Source organism: Cebidichthys violaceus, unplaced genomic scaffold (genome assembly GCF_023349555.1).
Source record: "Cebidichthys violaceus isolate CVI_PGR_0920_01 unplaced genomic scaffold, fCebVio1.0.p SCAF_11, whole genome shotgun sequence".
Lineage (NCBI taxonomy): Eukaryota > Metazoa > Chordata > Actinopteri > Perciformes > Stichaeidae > Cebidichthys > Cebidichthys violaceus.
The window spans coordinates 416,046-430,037 of NW_027176274.1; the positions used below are offsets into that span (position 1 = coordinate 416,046).

General features: G+C 46.7%; 1 protein-coding gene across 1 annotated transcript in view; it reads left to right on the forward strand.

Moving 5' to 3' along the window:
* LOC137891531 (titin-like) overlaps nucleotides 1-13,992 on the forward strand; it is a 172,154-nt gene that overhangs the window by 144,744 nt on the left and 13,418 nt on the right. The window contains exons 189-210 of the mRNA XM_068736195.1: nucleotides 82-378; nucleotides 597-1,184; nucleotides 1,349-1,651; nucleotides 1,778-2,074; nucleotides 2,169-2,456; nucleotides 2,580-2,885; nucleotides 3,117-3,419; nucleotides 3,503-3,808; nucleotides 3,935-5,698; nucleotides 5,864-6,157; nucleotides 6,299-6,583; nucleotides 6,690-6,989; nucleotides 7,093-9,159; nucleotides 9,330-9,632; nucleotides 9,730-10,035; nucleotides 10,498-10,788; nucleotides 10,893-11,192; nucleotides 11,380-11,685; nucleotides 11,805-12,107; nucleotides 12,369-12,650; nucleotides 12,792-13,385; nucleotides 13,698-13,985. Of these exons, the coding sequence (XP_068592296.1) occupies nucleotides 82-378; nucleotides 597-1,184; nucleotides 1,349-1,651; nucleotides 1,778-2,074; nucleotides 2,169-2,456; nucleotides 2,580-2,885; nucleotides 3,117-3,419; nucleotides 3,503-3,808; nucleotides 3,935-5,698; nucleotides 5,864-6,157; nucleotides 6,299-6,583; nucleotides 6,690-6,989; nucleotides 7,093-9,159; nucleotides 9,330-9,632; nucleotides 9,730-10,035; nucleotides 10,498-10,788; nucleotides 10,893-11,192; nucleotides 11,380-11,685; nucleotides 11,805-12,107; nucleotides 12,369-12,650; nucleotides 12,792-13,385; nucleotides 13,698-13,985 (10,371 nt within the window). The remainder of the gene's footprint in view (nucleotides 1-81; nucleotides 379-596; nucleotides 1,185-1,348; nucleotides 1,652-1,777; nucleotides 2,075-2,168; nucleotides 2,457-2,579; nucleotides 2,886-3,116; nucleotides 3,420-3,502; nucleotides 3,809-3,934; nucleotides 5,699-5,863; nucleotides 6,158-6,298; nucleotides 6,584-6,689; nucleotides 6,990-7,092; nucleotides 9,160-9,329; nucleotides 9,633-9,729; nucleotides 10,036-10,497; nucleotides 10,789-10,892; nucleotides 11,193-11,379; nucleotides 11,686-11,804; nucleotides 12,108-12,368; nucleotides 12,651-12,791; nucleotides 13,386-13,697; nucleotides 13,986-13,992) is intronic.

The window sequence follows — 13,992 nt, forward strand, 5'->3', positions numbered from 1 at the left end:
TAGCAGCTGTGAAATTGATTTTATACAATCTTTACCATTTGACAAAATTTGCCTCATGAAATTTCCCACCGTCTTTTCCAGAGGTACCAAGTGTTCCCATGAAACTTGGAGTTGCAAATGTTACCAAGGACAGCGTTACGATTGCCTGGACAAGACCAGAATACGATGGCGGTAGCAGAGTCACTGGTTATCTTATTGATGCCCTGGAGAAGGGACAAACCAAGTGGGTGAAGTGTGCCACTGTGAAGACCATGACCCACACCATCAAGAGCCTGAGGGAGTGTGCAGAGTATTACTTTAGAGTCCGTGCCGAGAACCATGCCGGACTCAGTGAACCAAAGGAGATGATCGTACCCGTTATTGTCAAGGAAATACACGGTATTATCTTTTGACAATTTGATATTGGTTATTATTACTGTCCAGAGAAAACAATTACAATAGAATACAATTAAATATATTTTTACTAATTCATCTATTTTCTTTAAAAGGTATACATGATATAAAATAATGAATAGGAATTCTGTATTTCCATGTAATGAAAGAGGTATTTTTGAAAAGCAATGAAATTTTCACATTGATGTCTTCTTCTTAAACAGAGGCTCCTGACTTTGACCTGAAGAATTACCCCAAGAATACAGTTTACGTGAGAGCAGGATCCAACCTAACCTTTGAGATTCCTCTCACTGCCAGGCCCATGGCTAAGGTGACTATGTCCAAGAACAATGTTGTCATCAAGGGATCCAAGAGGCTGCTAACTGAAGTGACTCCGGGCAGTTTAACCATCACCCTAAATGAAAGCATTGCAAGTGACGCTGGCAAATATGAATTCACTGCCTCTAATGCGGGAGGTACCACCAAGATCTTCCTTATCTTTGTTGTGATGGACAGACCGGGACCTCCTGTTGGTCCAGTCGAGGTTGGTGAGGTCGGAGAAACCACAGTATGTCTGAAATGGGCTGTTCCAGAGTATGATGGTGGCAGTCCTGTTACCAACTACATTGTTCTGAAACGTGAAACCAGCACTCCTAGCTGGGCAGAGGTGTCAACTAGCATTGCTCGAAGCTCAATCAAGGTGACTAAGCTGACCAAGGGAGAGGAGTATCAGTTCAGGATCAAGGCTGAGAACCGCTTCGGTGTCAGTGACCATATTGACACCAAGTCAATCATGATAAAGCTTCCATACAGTAAGTAATAGTGTGTGTGTGTGTGTGTGTGTGTGTGTGTGTGTGTGTGTGTGTGTGTGTGTGTGTGTGTGTTGGGCTCTTACTCTTAATTATCCATTTCCTTTGACAACTTTTGTTTTATGGATGATCTTTCTGAATAAACATTAACGTGTTGTCCATTACAGCCATCCCTGGGCCTCCATCCACACCATGGCTCGGCTATGTATCCAGAGAGAACCTCACAGTCTGCTGGAATGAGCCAGTCAATGATGGTGGAAACACTGTGATTGGATATCATCTCCAGATGAAGGAGAGGAGCAGCATCCTCTGGCAGAAGGTCAATAAGACACCAATCTCAGGAAACCAATGGCGAGTCGCAAACATCTGCCCTGGTCTCATCTATGAATTCAAGGTGGCTGCTGAAAATGCCGCCGGTATTGGAAAGATGAGCAAGACCTCTGAAGAGGTGCTTGCTATTGATGCCTGTGGTAAGTGACTTTAATTTGGATCTCCTTCACCAGCTTTAAGGGGACCCATAGCATTAAATAATATAAGAGCTTACACTAAGACTGTTGTTTCACTGAAATTGCGTCTTTCACAATTTAATGTTGCAGAGCCCCCAGCAAATGTCCATATCACAGAAGTCACCAAGAACTCAATGAGACTGGCCTGGCAGAGGCCTCCATACGATGGTGGCAGCAAGATTACCGGCTACAGTGTGGAAAGGAGGGAAGCTCCCAGTGGCAGATGGGTGAAGGCCAACTTCACAAACATCATTGGGCTGGGCTTCACTGTTTCTGGACTGAACCAGGATGAGTCTTATGAGTTCAGAGTATACGCCAAGAATGCTGTTGGGTCCGTCAGCAACCCGTCTCTCATTGCTGGCCCAGTCACTTGTGTTGACGCGTGTGGTGAGTATTTGATTTAGATCTGTGTTTGCATGTCTTATTTGATTTGTTGGATTTATATGTACATTATTTATATCAATAATCTTGTGTCCCACAGGTGCCCCTGCTATTGACCTTCCTCCGGAGTATCTGGATGTGGTTCAGTTCAAGGCTGGAGCTTCAGTTAAGCTTAGAGTCGGAATCATCGCCAAGCCTCTGCCAACCATTGAGTGGCTCAAGGACGGAAAGGAGCTGATAGCAACTTCTACCCTGTCTATTGAAAGCACCACCGACTCTACTGCTGTGCTGATCAAGGATGCAGCTCGCTTTGACACGGGCTCATATGAGGTCAAGATCAAGAATGTTCTGGGCTCAGCATCTGCAACCATTAGGATTGAAATCCTAGGTATTTACAAATTCTTGCCTCACCTTGTCATATTTCCATAATTCTGTACATATCCAATCTAAATGGAAATGTAATTCCTGTATTTTATGATCATATGCACTTACTTTTTTTTACCCCCCTTAGACAAACCTGGACCCCCAGCCGGCACCATTACATTCAACTACGTCACGGCAGACAGAATAACCTTCAGCTGGCAGCCTGTGCCTGAGTCTGACCAGGGAGGTTTCAAGGTGACCCACTACATCGTTGAGAGGCGTGAAACCAGCCGAGTGGTCTGGTCGACAATCTCCAACCAACACGAGCAGACATACGCCTCCGTCAACAAGCTACTGCGTGGAAATGAGTATGTGTTCCGCGTAATGGCCGTTAATAAGTACGGAGCTGGAGAGGCACTGGTGTCAGAGCCTGTCATCGCTAAGAATGCCTTTGGTAAGTTTTGGGCTGTGGGATGCTGTGAATTTGATTGTTGATGTGAGTGTGAAGTCAGAGGAGATTTTATGATTGAATGTCTACAGTTTTCTAAGTTTTCCTGTTTAGGTAACACTCTATATAAACTAAATCTATTGTGTTTGTTTTTTTCCAAATTCTTTGATTTCATGAGAAAAAAAAGATTGTTACTTATGTTATCATTTCAAACATGTTTATTATACATTTCTATAGTAACTCCTGGACAGCCTCGTACTCCTGAGGTGAATACCATAACCAAGACCACCATGGTGGTAGAATGGGACAAACCAGGTGTAGACGGAGGTAGCACCGTGACGGGCTACTACCTGGAGAGACGCGACAAGAAGAGCTTGCGCTGGATCAGAGTTTACAAAGACCCTGTCACTGACATCAAACAGACGGTCTACCATCTGACAGAAGGAAACGAGTACCAATATCGCATCTGTGCCATTAACAGGGCCGGAGAGGGACCGTTCTCTGATACGTCAGACTACTACAAGGCTGCGGACCCAGTTGGTAAGTGGTCCAACATTCACAGATTTCCAACCATAACAACAGAGATAAATACAGAACACTAAACAAATACATTCTGCTTACAGATCCACCAGATGAGCCTTGCAAGCTGAAGGTGGTGGACTCCACCAAGACATCCATCACTTTGGGCTGGTCCAAGCCAGAATGGGATGGAGGCAGTGAGGTCACCAGCTACATGGTGGAGAAGCTTGTAGAGGGAGAGGAAGAATGGGATATGATTACCTTCAGGGGAGAGGTCAAGACAAGAGAATACACAGTTCACGACTTAAAACCAGATGTCAACTACTTCTTCAGAGTCTCTGCTGTCAACTGTGCTGGCCACGGAGAGCCTCTGGAGATGACGGAGCCCATTCAAGCAAAGGATATCCTGGGTAAATTAATCACAGATATTGAAAATGTGAAGCGTGTTCAGTATCTAACACATATGTCTAGTTCGTTTTTACGTTGCTCAAATATAATAGTCCCTGTGTGACAATGTGTATTCATGATTTTCACAGAGGAGGCCCAGATCGACTCGGATGTGGCCATGAGAACTCACTATATTGTGAAGGCTGGCAAGGACGTGGAGCTGTCTGTTCCTCTGAAGGGCAGACCTGCTCCCACTGCTTCCTGGAATAAGGGAGAAGAATGCATTGACCGTGACCCCAAATACGAGTTCCACCACTCAGACACCACCACAGTTCTTGTGATGCGTGAGGTGACCAAGCTGGACACCGGAAAGTACACAGTGAAGCTTGAGAATGGCGTCGGAGAGCCAAAGTCACTAACCCTGTCCGTGAAGGTCCAGGATACTCCAGCTCAGTGCAGGAACCTGGTCCTGAAGGACGTGACCCGTGGACAGGTCACTCTATGCTGGGAGCCTCCACTTCTCGACGGCGGTGCTGAGATCACACACTACATTGTTGAGAAGAGGGACTCCTCCAAGAGATCCTACTCTGCAGTGGCAAGCAAATGCATGGACACAATATACACCATTGAAGACCTCTCAGAGAAGACATCCTTCTTCTTCCGCGTGTTAGCAGAGAATGAGAACGGTGTTGGTGATCCATGTGAAACACTTGACCCTGTGAAGGCCACAGAGACTCCAGGACCAGTGAAGGAGGTTTCTATGAAGGATTCATCAAAGACCTCTGTCACTCTGCAGTGGCTGAAGCCCGATTACGATGGCGGCAGCATCATCTCTGACTACGTCATTGAGCAGAAGCTGAAGGACCAGGAATGGTCAATGGTAGGAACCAGCAGACAGTGTGAGTTTGAAGTCAAGAAACTCAAGGAGCACTCAGACGTGTTCTTCAGAGTTGCTGCCAGGAATGACAAGGGAAAGGGCGACTTCGTTGAAATTGGGCCTATCAAGGTTATTGACTACATTATCACACCTGAGGCAAGCATCGCAGAGTACCCAGGTGGCCGTATCAATGTTCGTCTGGGTCACAATGTGCACATCGAGCTGCCATACGTAGGTAAACCCAGACCTTCTATCCTGTGGCTGAAGGACAACCTGCCTCTGAAGGAGAGTGACATAATCCGCTTCAAGAAGACAGAAAACAAAGCCACTCTAATGATAAAGAATGTAACCAAGGAGAATGAGGGTAAATACACTCTGACCCTTGACAATAAAGTCAATAGGAGATCAGTCCACATCCATGTCATCACACTTGGACCTCCATCAAAGCCTGTTGGACCCATCCGCCTGGATGAAGTGAGAGCTGAGAGCATTATGATCTCCTGGGATGAACCCAATGACGACGGTGGTGGAGACATCACCTGCTACGCTGTAGAGAAGCGTGACACCTCCAAGTCTGACTGGAAGATGGCCTGCTCCAGCGTAGTGGATACTCAGTTCAAGGTCCCCAACCTGATCAAGGGTGTCCAGTACCAGTTCAGAGTGCGTGCTGAGAACAGATACGGTGTCAGCGAGCCTCTTGTATCCCAGATGGTCATTGCCAAGCACCAATTCAGGCCTCCAGGCCCACCAGGCAAGCCTGTTGTATACAACGTCACCAACGATGGCATGACCATCCAGTGGGAGCAGCCCATTTATGACGGCGGTACTCCCATCCAGGGCTTCCATGTGGAGAAGAGGGAAAAGAACAGCATCATGTGGCAAAAGGTGAACACTATTCTGATCAAAGAAACGGATTTCAGAATCTTGGAGCTCATTGAAGGTCTTGAGTACTCCTTCAGAGTCTACGCCCAGAACGACGCTGGCTTCAGTCGAATGAGTGATGAGAGCAAGCCAATCATGGCTGTCAGTCCTGTTGGTGAGTGCAGATTTAGACCATTACATTATTTTGTTTATTTTTTACACTTCTAGCATGCAGAATATTGGAATAATAGCAAGTTCAGCAAAATAATTTCTGTTCTTAAATTGGAATAGAATGAAAGCAAACAAAAATAAATTGAAAGATTCATCTGATGTCTTCCAGATCCTCCTGGTCAGCCCGACTACACTGACGTGACAAGTGACTCAGTGACACTGAAATGGGATGCCCCCAAACGTGATGGTGGTAGCAAGATTACCAGCTACAGCCTTGAGAAACGCCAAGGACATGGACGCTGGTTCAAGGCCAACTTGTCTGATGTACATGACTGCCTGTACACCGTCACTGGGTTGGCAACAAATGAACGCTACGAGTTCAGAGTGACTGCCAGAAATGCAATCGGTGTCGTCAGTCCTCCCTCCAACTCCTCTGGGTTGATTGTGGTCAGAAGTGAGAACGGTGAGTAAAAAGAACTTGGAGGATGACTGTAATATTAGCAGCTTGAATGTGTTCTTCATCTTTTCTTTGTCATTCAACGTTGAGTTGTCAAGTTTTAAGCTAAGTACTATACTAATTCCATTCCTTTATTCTTTAAACTAGCTACTCCAAACATTGAGTTTGGCCCAGAGTACTTTGAGGGTTTGACGGTGAAGGCAGGAGATAAAATCAGGCTGAAGGCGACCATCACCGGACGCCCTGTTCCCAAGGTTGTCTGGTTCAGAGACGGTGTGGAGGTCACCAAAAGGATGATGGACATCATTAATGTAGCTGGATCCAGCACCCTGTTTGTCAGGGACGCTGATCGTACACACCGTGGCCACTACACTGTGGAGGCTACTAACGGATCTGGAAGCCGGAAGGAGGGTATCCTTGTTCAAGTCCAAGGTACGCAGTTTTGACATTTTTACTCTTTATAATACATTGCAGTTGTATGCCGCTTTAGTTACTTATTCATGTTCTAACTTCAATCTCACACTCCCATGTGATACAGACACACCTGGGGAGCCGGTGGGACCCATGACTTTCAGCAACATCTCAGAGGGTAAATGCACTCTGACTTGGAACCAACCGGAGAACGACGGCTGCTCAGAGATTATGCATTACATCATTGAAAGGCGTGAGACTGCCAAGATTTCTTGGTCTTTGGTGTCTGACGAATGTACAGAGTGCACTTTCAATGTAACCAAGCTCATCAAGACCAATGAGTACCAGTTCAGGGTCTCTGCTGTTAACAAGTTTGGAGTTGGCAGACCTTTGGAGTCCAGCCCGGTCATTGCACAGATGCAATACAGTAAGTGGAAAGTTGGAAAAGCTGTTTTTAAATTTAAAATTACATTTTTAGTTTTCTATATTTTGCAAATATTGAACTAATCTATCAAAAAAATTTCCCTCAGCTACTCCTGATGCTCCAGGCACTCCTGACGCTACTGAGACGACAGGAGAGAGCATCACACTGTCGTGGACTCCTCCGTCATCTGACGGAGGAAACCCCATTCAGTATTACCTCCTGGAGAAACGGGAAAAGAAGACTGTCCGATTCTACAAGGTGACTACCAAGAAGCCCATCATCGAATGTGCTCACAAGGTGCTCCATCTGACAGAGGATATGGAATATGAGTTCCGTGTCATGGCTGTGAACGATGCTGGTGCTGGAGCTCCTAGCAGCATCTCTATACCTATCAAAGCTGCCGAGCCAAAGGATATTCCTTGTGCTCCATCTGTGGTCTGTGTGTCTGACTCCACCAACACCTCCATCAGCCTGGAATGGTCCAGGCCAGCTGAGGACGGAGGCATGGAGATCATGGGCTACATTGTTGAAATGGTGAAAGGAGAAGAGACCGAATGGAAGAGAGTAAATGAAGAGCTGGTGGCAGAAACAAATTACACGGTGACTGGTCTACAGACAGGAGCTGAGTACAAGTTACGTGTTGCAGCTGTAAACCATGTGGGTAGAGGCGATGACAAGGAGATTCCAGAGCCTGCTCAGGCTGTAGACAGGCTAACACCACCACAGGTGGATATTGACGCCACCTTCAAGCAGACACACATTGTCAAGCCTGGAGGCTCAGTGTGCTTGGGCATGCACTTCAGAGGAAAGCCAATTCCCAATGTCACATGGGTAAAGGAAGAAGGCGAGCTGGGTGTCATGTCAGAGGTCACAACTACAGATGGATACAGTTCTTTAAGCATTGAAAACTGTTCAAGAAATGATACAGGCAAGTACACTGTTAACCTGGAGAATGCTAGTGGCAGCAAGGCCATTACATTCACTGTAAAGGTTTTGGACACTCCTGGACCTCCACAAGCTGTTGCCTTTAAAGAGGTGTCCAGAGGCTCAGTCACACTTATCTGGGAGCCTCCTCTCAATGATGGTGGAGCACGAATCCATCACTATATTGTTGAGAGGCGCGAGGCTAGCCGTCGCACATGGCAGCAGTCTGGTGGCAAATGCAAGCAGCATATCCTGAAGATCCAGGACCTGCTGGAGGGAGTGCCATATTTCTTCAGGGTCTCAGCCGAGAACCAGAACGGTGTGGGTGAGGCGTTTGAGGTCACTGAGCCTGTCATTGCCACCGCAGAGCCAGCATCTCCAAAGAGAATGGACATCCTGGACACCACAGACAGCTCTGTTGTCCTGGGCTGGCTAAAACCAGAGCATGATGGTGGCAGCCGCATCCAGTGTTACATCATTGAGGCTAAGCCAAAGGGTGCAGACAAATGGGTAGTGGTTGGCAACACCAATAATCTCACCTATGTGGTTGAAAAGCTCAACAAGGGTGATGAGTATGACTTCCGTGTGAAGGCCAAGAATGAATCGGGTTCCAGCACACCCAGAGAAACTCTGGCTCCTGCGCTGGTCAAAGAGCCTCATATTGAACCTGCAGCTGACCTCAGTGAGATTACCAACCAGCTCATCACTTGTAGTTCTGGCAGAACCTTCATCATTGATGTTCCCATTAGTGGTAGACCTGCTCCTAAAGTCACCTGGAAGCTGGAAGAGATGAGGCTAAAGAACTCAGACAGAGTCTCCATCCAAACAACTAAGGACCGAACCAGCATCTCAGTCAAGGAGGCGATGAGAGGAGATGGTGGTAAATACTACCTGACTCTGGAGAACGTGGCCGGAACCAGGACGTTCACTATTGAAGTTAATGTCACAGGTAGACCCAGTCCTCCAACCGGACCCATCGAAATCTCATCCATCACCTCTGAGTCCTGCGTCATTAACTGGCAAGCACCAGAGGATGATGGTGGCACTGGAATCACCAACTACATTGTGGAGAAGCGCGAGTCTGGCTCCACCGCCTGGCAGCTGATCAACTCCAGCGTTAAGCGCACATCTCTCGATGTCAGTCACTTGACCAAGTACATGCAGTACACATTCAGGGTCTCTGCTGAGAATAGATTTGGTGTCAGCAAGCACACTGAGTCTGAGACTATTGTTGTAGAGCATCCTTACAGTAAGTACTACTCCCCAAACAAACCTATTCACACATTTTTAATTTTAAGAACAGATTTACTTTTTAAGCATTTCTTAGACTGTTAATATCTGTCATATCCGTCTTCTACTGAATCAGGCTGGCCTTAAGATGACTGTGACATAATGACAAAATCTCGTTTTTTATCACAGCACCTCCTGGCCCTCCAACAAGGCCTTCAGTCTTCAATGTCACTGCTAACACAATGACCATAAAATGGGAGGAGCCCTACAATGATGGTGGAAGCAAGGTGACAGGCTACTGGATCGAGAAGAAGGAGAGGAACAATATCCTGTGGGTTAGGGAGAACAAGATCCCTTGCTTTGACTGCTACTGCAAGATGGAAGGCCTAGTTGAAGGCCTAGAGTACCAGTTCAGGGTTTATGCCATGAACAGTGCTGGACTAAGCAAAGCCAGCGAGGCCTCCAAGGGAGCAGTTGCTCAAAACCCAGTTGGTAAGTTTTGACAGTTTAGAATCACGCTATCCAGTGACTTTTTAGGTAATACTCCAACATTGTCATAAATCCAACATGTCTGATCTGTTTTCTTTAGATTCACCAAGTAAGCCAGAAGTCACAAATGTTACAAGAACCACTGTGTCCCTCAAATGGTCGGCTCCACTTAACGATGGTGGTAGTCCGATTGTGGGCTACATCGTTGAGCGTAAGCCGTACACTTTGACGGGTGAAGGCCGCTGGCTCAAGTGTAACTACACCAATGTGGTGGACACTTTCTACACCGTTACCGCCCTGGGAGAAGGAGAGCCCTACGAGTTCAGAGTCATCGCCAAGAATGCCAACCAGGTCTTCAGCATCCCCTCGCAGTCCACTGGCTCTGTGCAGTGCAAGACCGACTTCGGTAAGATCTGCATCTGGGATTGTGATACAATACCGTCAATACATCACAATGAAAAGTATTTAATAAAACAACAACATTAAAATTAAACAGTCTAATGTGCCCTGCTAAGTTAGCGTAAGTTAGGGGTGACCATGGCTAAGTGGAGAGCAGGGCCACCTTTCAATCAGGGTCGGCGGTTCGATCCCCGATCTACTAGTCTCGTGTCAATGTGTCCTTGAGCAAGACACTTAACCCCAAAAATGTCTCCCATAGCTGTGCCTACGGTGTGTAGATAGATACTGAATTGTAAGTCGCTTTGGATAAAAGCGTCTGCTAAATGACTGTAATGTAATGTAATGTAAGCATCACCTTAAGGCTTAAACATGTAGAATGAATTCAATGTGCATATATTACAATCCCATAAAAGGAGTCCGATCTTATCAAAAAATTGCTTCATAATGATGTTCCTTTTCCACCCAACAGAGCCTCCAAAGGCCCAGCTGGACAGCAAACTCCTGACTGAAACCGTCAGGGTCAGAGCCGGTTCAGACCTGGTTCTGGATGCTGCAGTGGGAGGCAGGCCGGACCCCAAGGCTTCCTGGTCAAAGGGCAGCAGGGATCTGGAGCTGTGTGAAAAGTACCACCTGCAGTACACCTCCACTAAGGCCATGGCCATCATCAAGTTCTGTGACAGAGATGACACTGGAAAGTACATCCTCACGGTCAGGAACGTAAGCGGAACCAAGACTGCTGAGGTCAACGTTAAAGTGCTTGGTAAGAGAGAGAGCTTTGTTTTTCAGCATTGCAGATTACACTTATTAGTTTGTCATAGTTATCTTAAGAGTAATACAATAAACTCACCTGTTTGTTTTTTCCAGACACCCCTGGAGTATGTGAAGGCTGCATTGAGGTCAGCAAGATCACAGAGGAGGGGTGCACACTGAGCTGGAAGCCTCCTCTCGAGGATGGTGGTGACGAGATCTCCCACTTTATCGTGGAGAGGCGAGACACCAACAGACTCAACTGGGTCATCATGCATGCCGAGTGCAAAGAGCTCACCTGCAACATCACAGCACTGTTCAAGAACACAGAGTACCTGTTCAGAGTCCGGGGAGTCAACAAATACGGAGCTGGAGTCTACCTGCAGTCCGAGGCCATGATTGCCAGAAACACTTTCAGTAAGTGATTATTGTTGATAATATTCCAAAACAAGCTCTTTTATCTTTAAACAAGGATCCCATTAAGATGAAAGCAAGACAAAACCCCTGAGAGAAAACCTACTCGCAAACTATTAGACTTAAAGATAAAACAACAAATGAAATTCCCATAACTTCTAACACTTCGAACACCTTTCCTGTCCTCCAGCTGTGCCAACTCCTCCTGGCACTCCAGAGATCCTGGTGTCAGGAGAGGACTTTGCTACCATCGAGTGGCTGAAGCCAGAGAGCGATGGTGGCAGCCCGCTGATCCACTACCTGGTGGAGAGGCGCGAGAGAAAGAGTGCCCGCTGGGTGAAGGTGAACAGAGACGGAGCTTTCCTGGACACCATGCTGAAGGTGTCCGGTTTGACTGAAGGCAACATCTACCAGTTTAGAGTAACGGCCATCAATAAGGCCGGAGAGAGCGAACCCAGCGAGGTTTCTCTGTACGTCGTCTGCAGAGTGCCAACATGTAAGTCCAGTTTGTCTTTTGTAACATGACTAATGGGTAACAATGTCTATAATACATCAGTATATCCTTATAGATATCACAGATCTTTTGATCCTCATTCCTGTATCCTGTCCTCTCAGGCACCCCTGCTCCTCCTTCCATCCCTCGTATCACCGACACTCACGCCGAGAGCATCAGCCTGGCCTGGTCCCGGCCCGTGGATGACGGAGGAGCTGATGTGATGGGCTACATCCTGGAGATGCAGGAAGCCGGAGCAGAGGAATGGAAGAAAGCCCATGAGAAGACTTTACGTGCTGCAGAGTACGTGGTGACCGGACTTTCAGCAGGCAAGAAGTACTGTTTCAGAGCGGCCGGTATCAACATCAACGGCACAGGAGACTTCAGTGAACCGTGCGCTGAAACTGAGCCAGTAGAGAGAATTGGTAAGAAATCTGCAAAAGCAAATATATGATACCGTTATAGAGAAAGAGATGAGAAATAAAATATATGTCCCTTTATACTAGCTACCTATGACTTAACATTTTAATCCAAAATCACATTCACATACAAAATCCACATGCACACCAGGTTTAAATTTGGTTTCACTCTTGACTTTTCTTCTTCCAATAAAGTAAATATTATTATGTTTTCATGGTGTGTTAATATTTATATTGCCATATATTAATGATTCCCTTTTCACACAGAAACTCCTGACTTTGAGCTCCACGATGACCTGAAGAAGACCATCTGTCTGCGCGCTGGTGGATCCCTCCGCCTGTTCGTAAACGTTACTGGTCGTCCCGCTCCCGCCATCACTTGGAGCAAAACTGATGTTGACCTCCACAACAGAGGCTTCATTGATGTCACCACCACATCTACCACGCTCATCATCGATAGGGTCCACCGCTACGATGCCGGCAAATACACGCTGGTAGCCGAGAATTCTGCCGGGAAACAGGAAGTCAACATTCTGGTCAAGGTCTATGGTAAGTTGATGAAGATGTCACCGAACAGAATTGTCATATTACATAGGGCATAGTTGTTTTTTTAAAAATATGACTGATACAGTAGCTTTTGGAAATGTGATATATTGACAAAGTATTTAATTTTATCTAATTTATTGTTAGATACTCCTGGACCAACTGGAGCAATTAAGATCAAGGAGCTGACCAAGGAGTCTGCAACCATTTCCTGGGAAGCCCCAACTGTCGATGGCGGTGCTCCTGTCAACAATTACATCATTGAGAGGCGTGAGGCCTCCATGAGAGCCTACAAGACCGTCACCTCCAAGTGTAGTAAGACCTCTTACAAGATCGACGGCCTCATGGAGGGCATGCTGTACTACTTCCGGGTCCTCCCTGAGAACATCTATGGCATTGGTGAGCCCTGCGAGACTCCTGACGTCATCCTGGTTTGCGAGGTGCCTCTGCAGCCAAACAAGCTGGAGATGATCGACGTCACCAAGAGCACCGTCACCCTGGGCTGGGAGAAGCCCGAGCACGATGGTGGCAGCAGACTGACGGGCTACGTCATCGAAGCCTGCAAGTTTGGCACTGACAAGTGGATGAAGGTGGCCACGCTGAAGACCACTGACTTTGAGCACACCATCGAGAAGCTGAACGAGAGTGAGCAGTACTTGTTTAGGATCAAAGCGATCAACAGCAGAGGACCCAGCGAGCCCAAAGAGCTTGTTACTGCCATCACTGTACAGGAACAGAGAGGTAACTGCAGTCAAAAACAACATGTTTTTCCAAATGTTTAAAGCAGAAACATTTACTAAAAACACGGCACCCTGCTATCCTTTAGCTCTTTAACCAAGAGGGGTTGAAAGAGGAAACGTTAGAAATACATGCTTATCAAGGAAACCATGAGGTTGCTACTTTGGGCTCCAGGAATCTGTACATGTTAAAGATTTTCTGCCCAGCAGCAACATTAAGCAAAACATCACGGCTCAGTTCGCAATCTATTTACCAACCAAAGTGGGATGTAAACCATAGTAGAAAAAAATTCCATCTCTCCTTTTCCTTTTCCAGTAATGCCCGTGGTGGACTTCTCCAGTATTCCTCAGAAGGTCGTCAATGTCCTAGCCGGCAAGACTCTGGAGTTGGACCTGCCCCTCATTGGCAGGCCTCCTCCCATCTGCTCCTGGTACTTCAGAGATAACAAGATGAAAGTCACAGATCGTGTCAAGATCAAGAGCACTGGCAAGTTCTCCAAACTGACTGTGTCCGAGACCACTATCGATGACACTGGTGACTACTCCCTGGAGGTGAAGAACGCTGTCGGTGTTATCACAGAGGTCATCAAGGTCATCATCCTCTGTAAGGA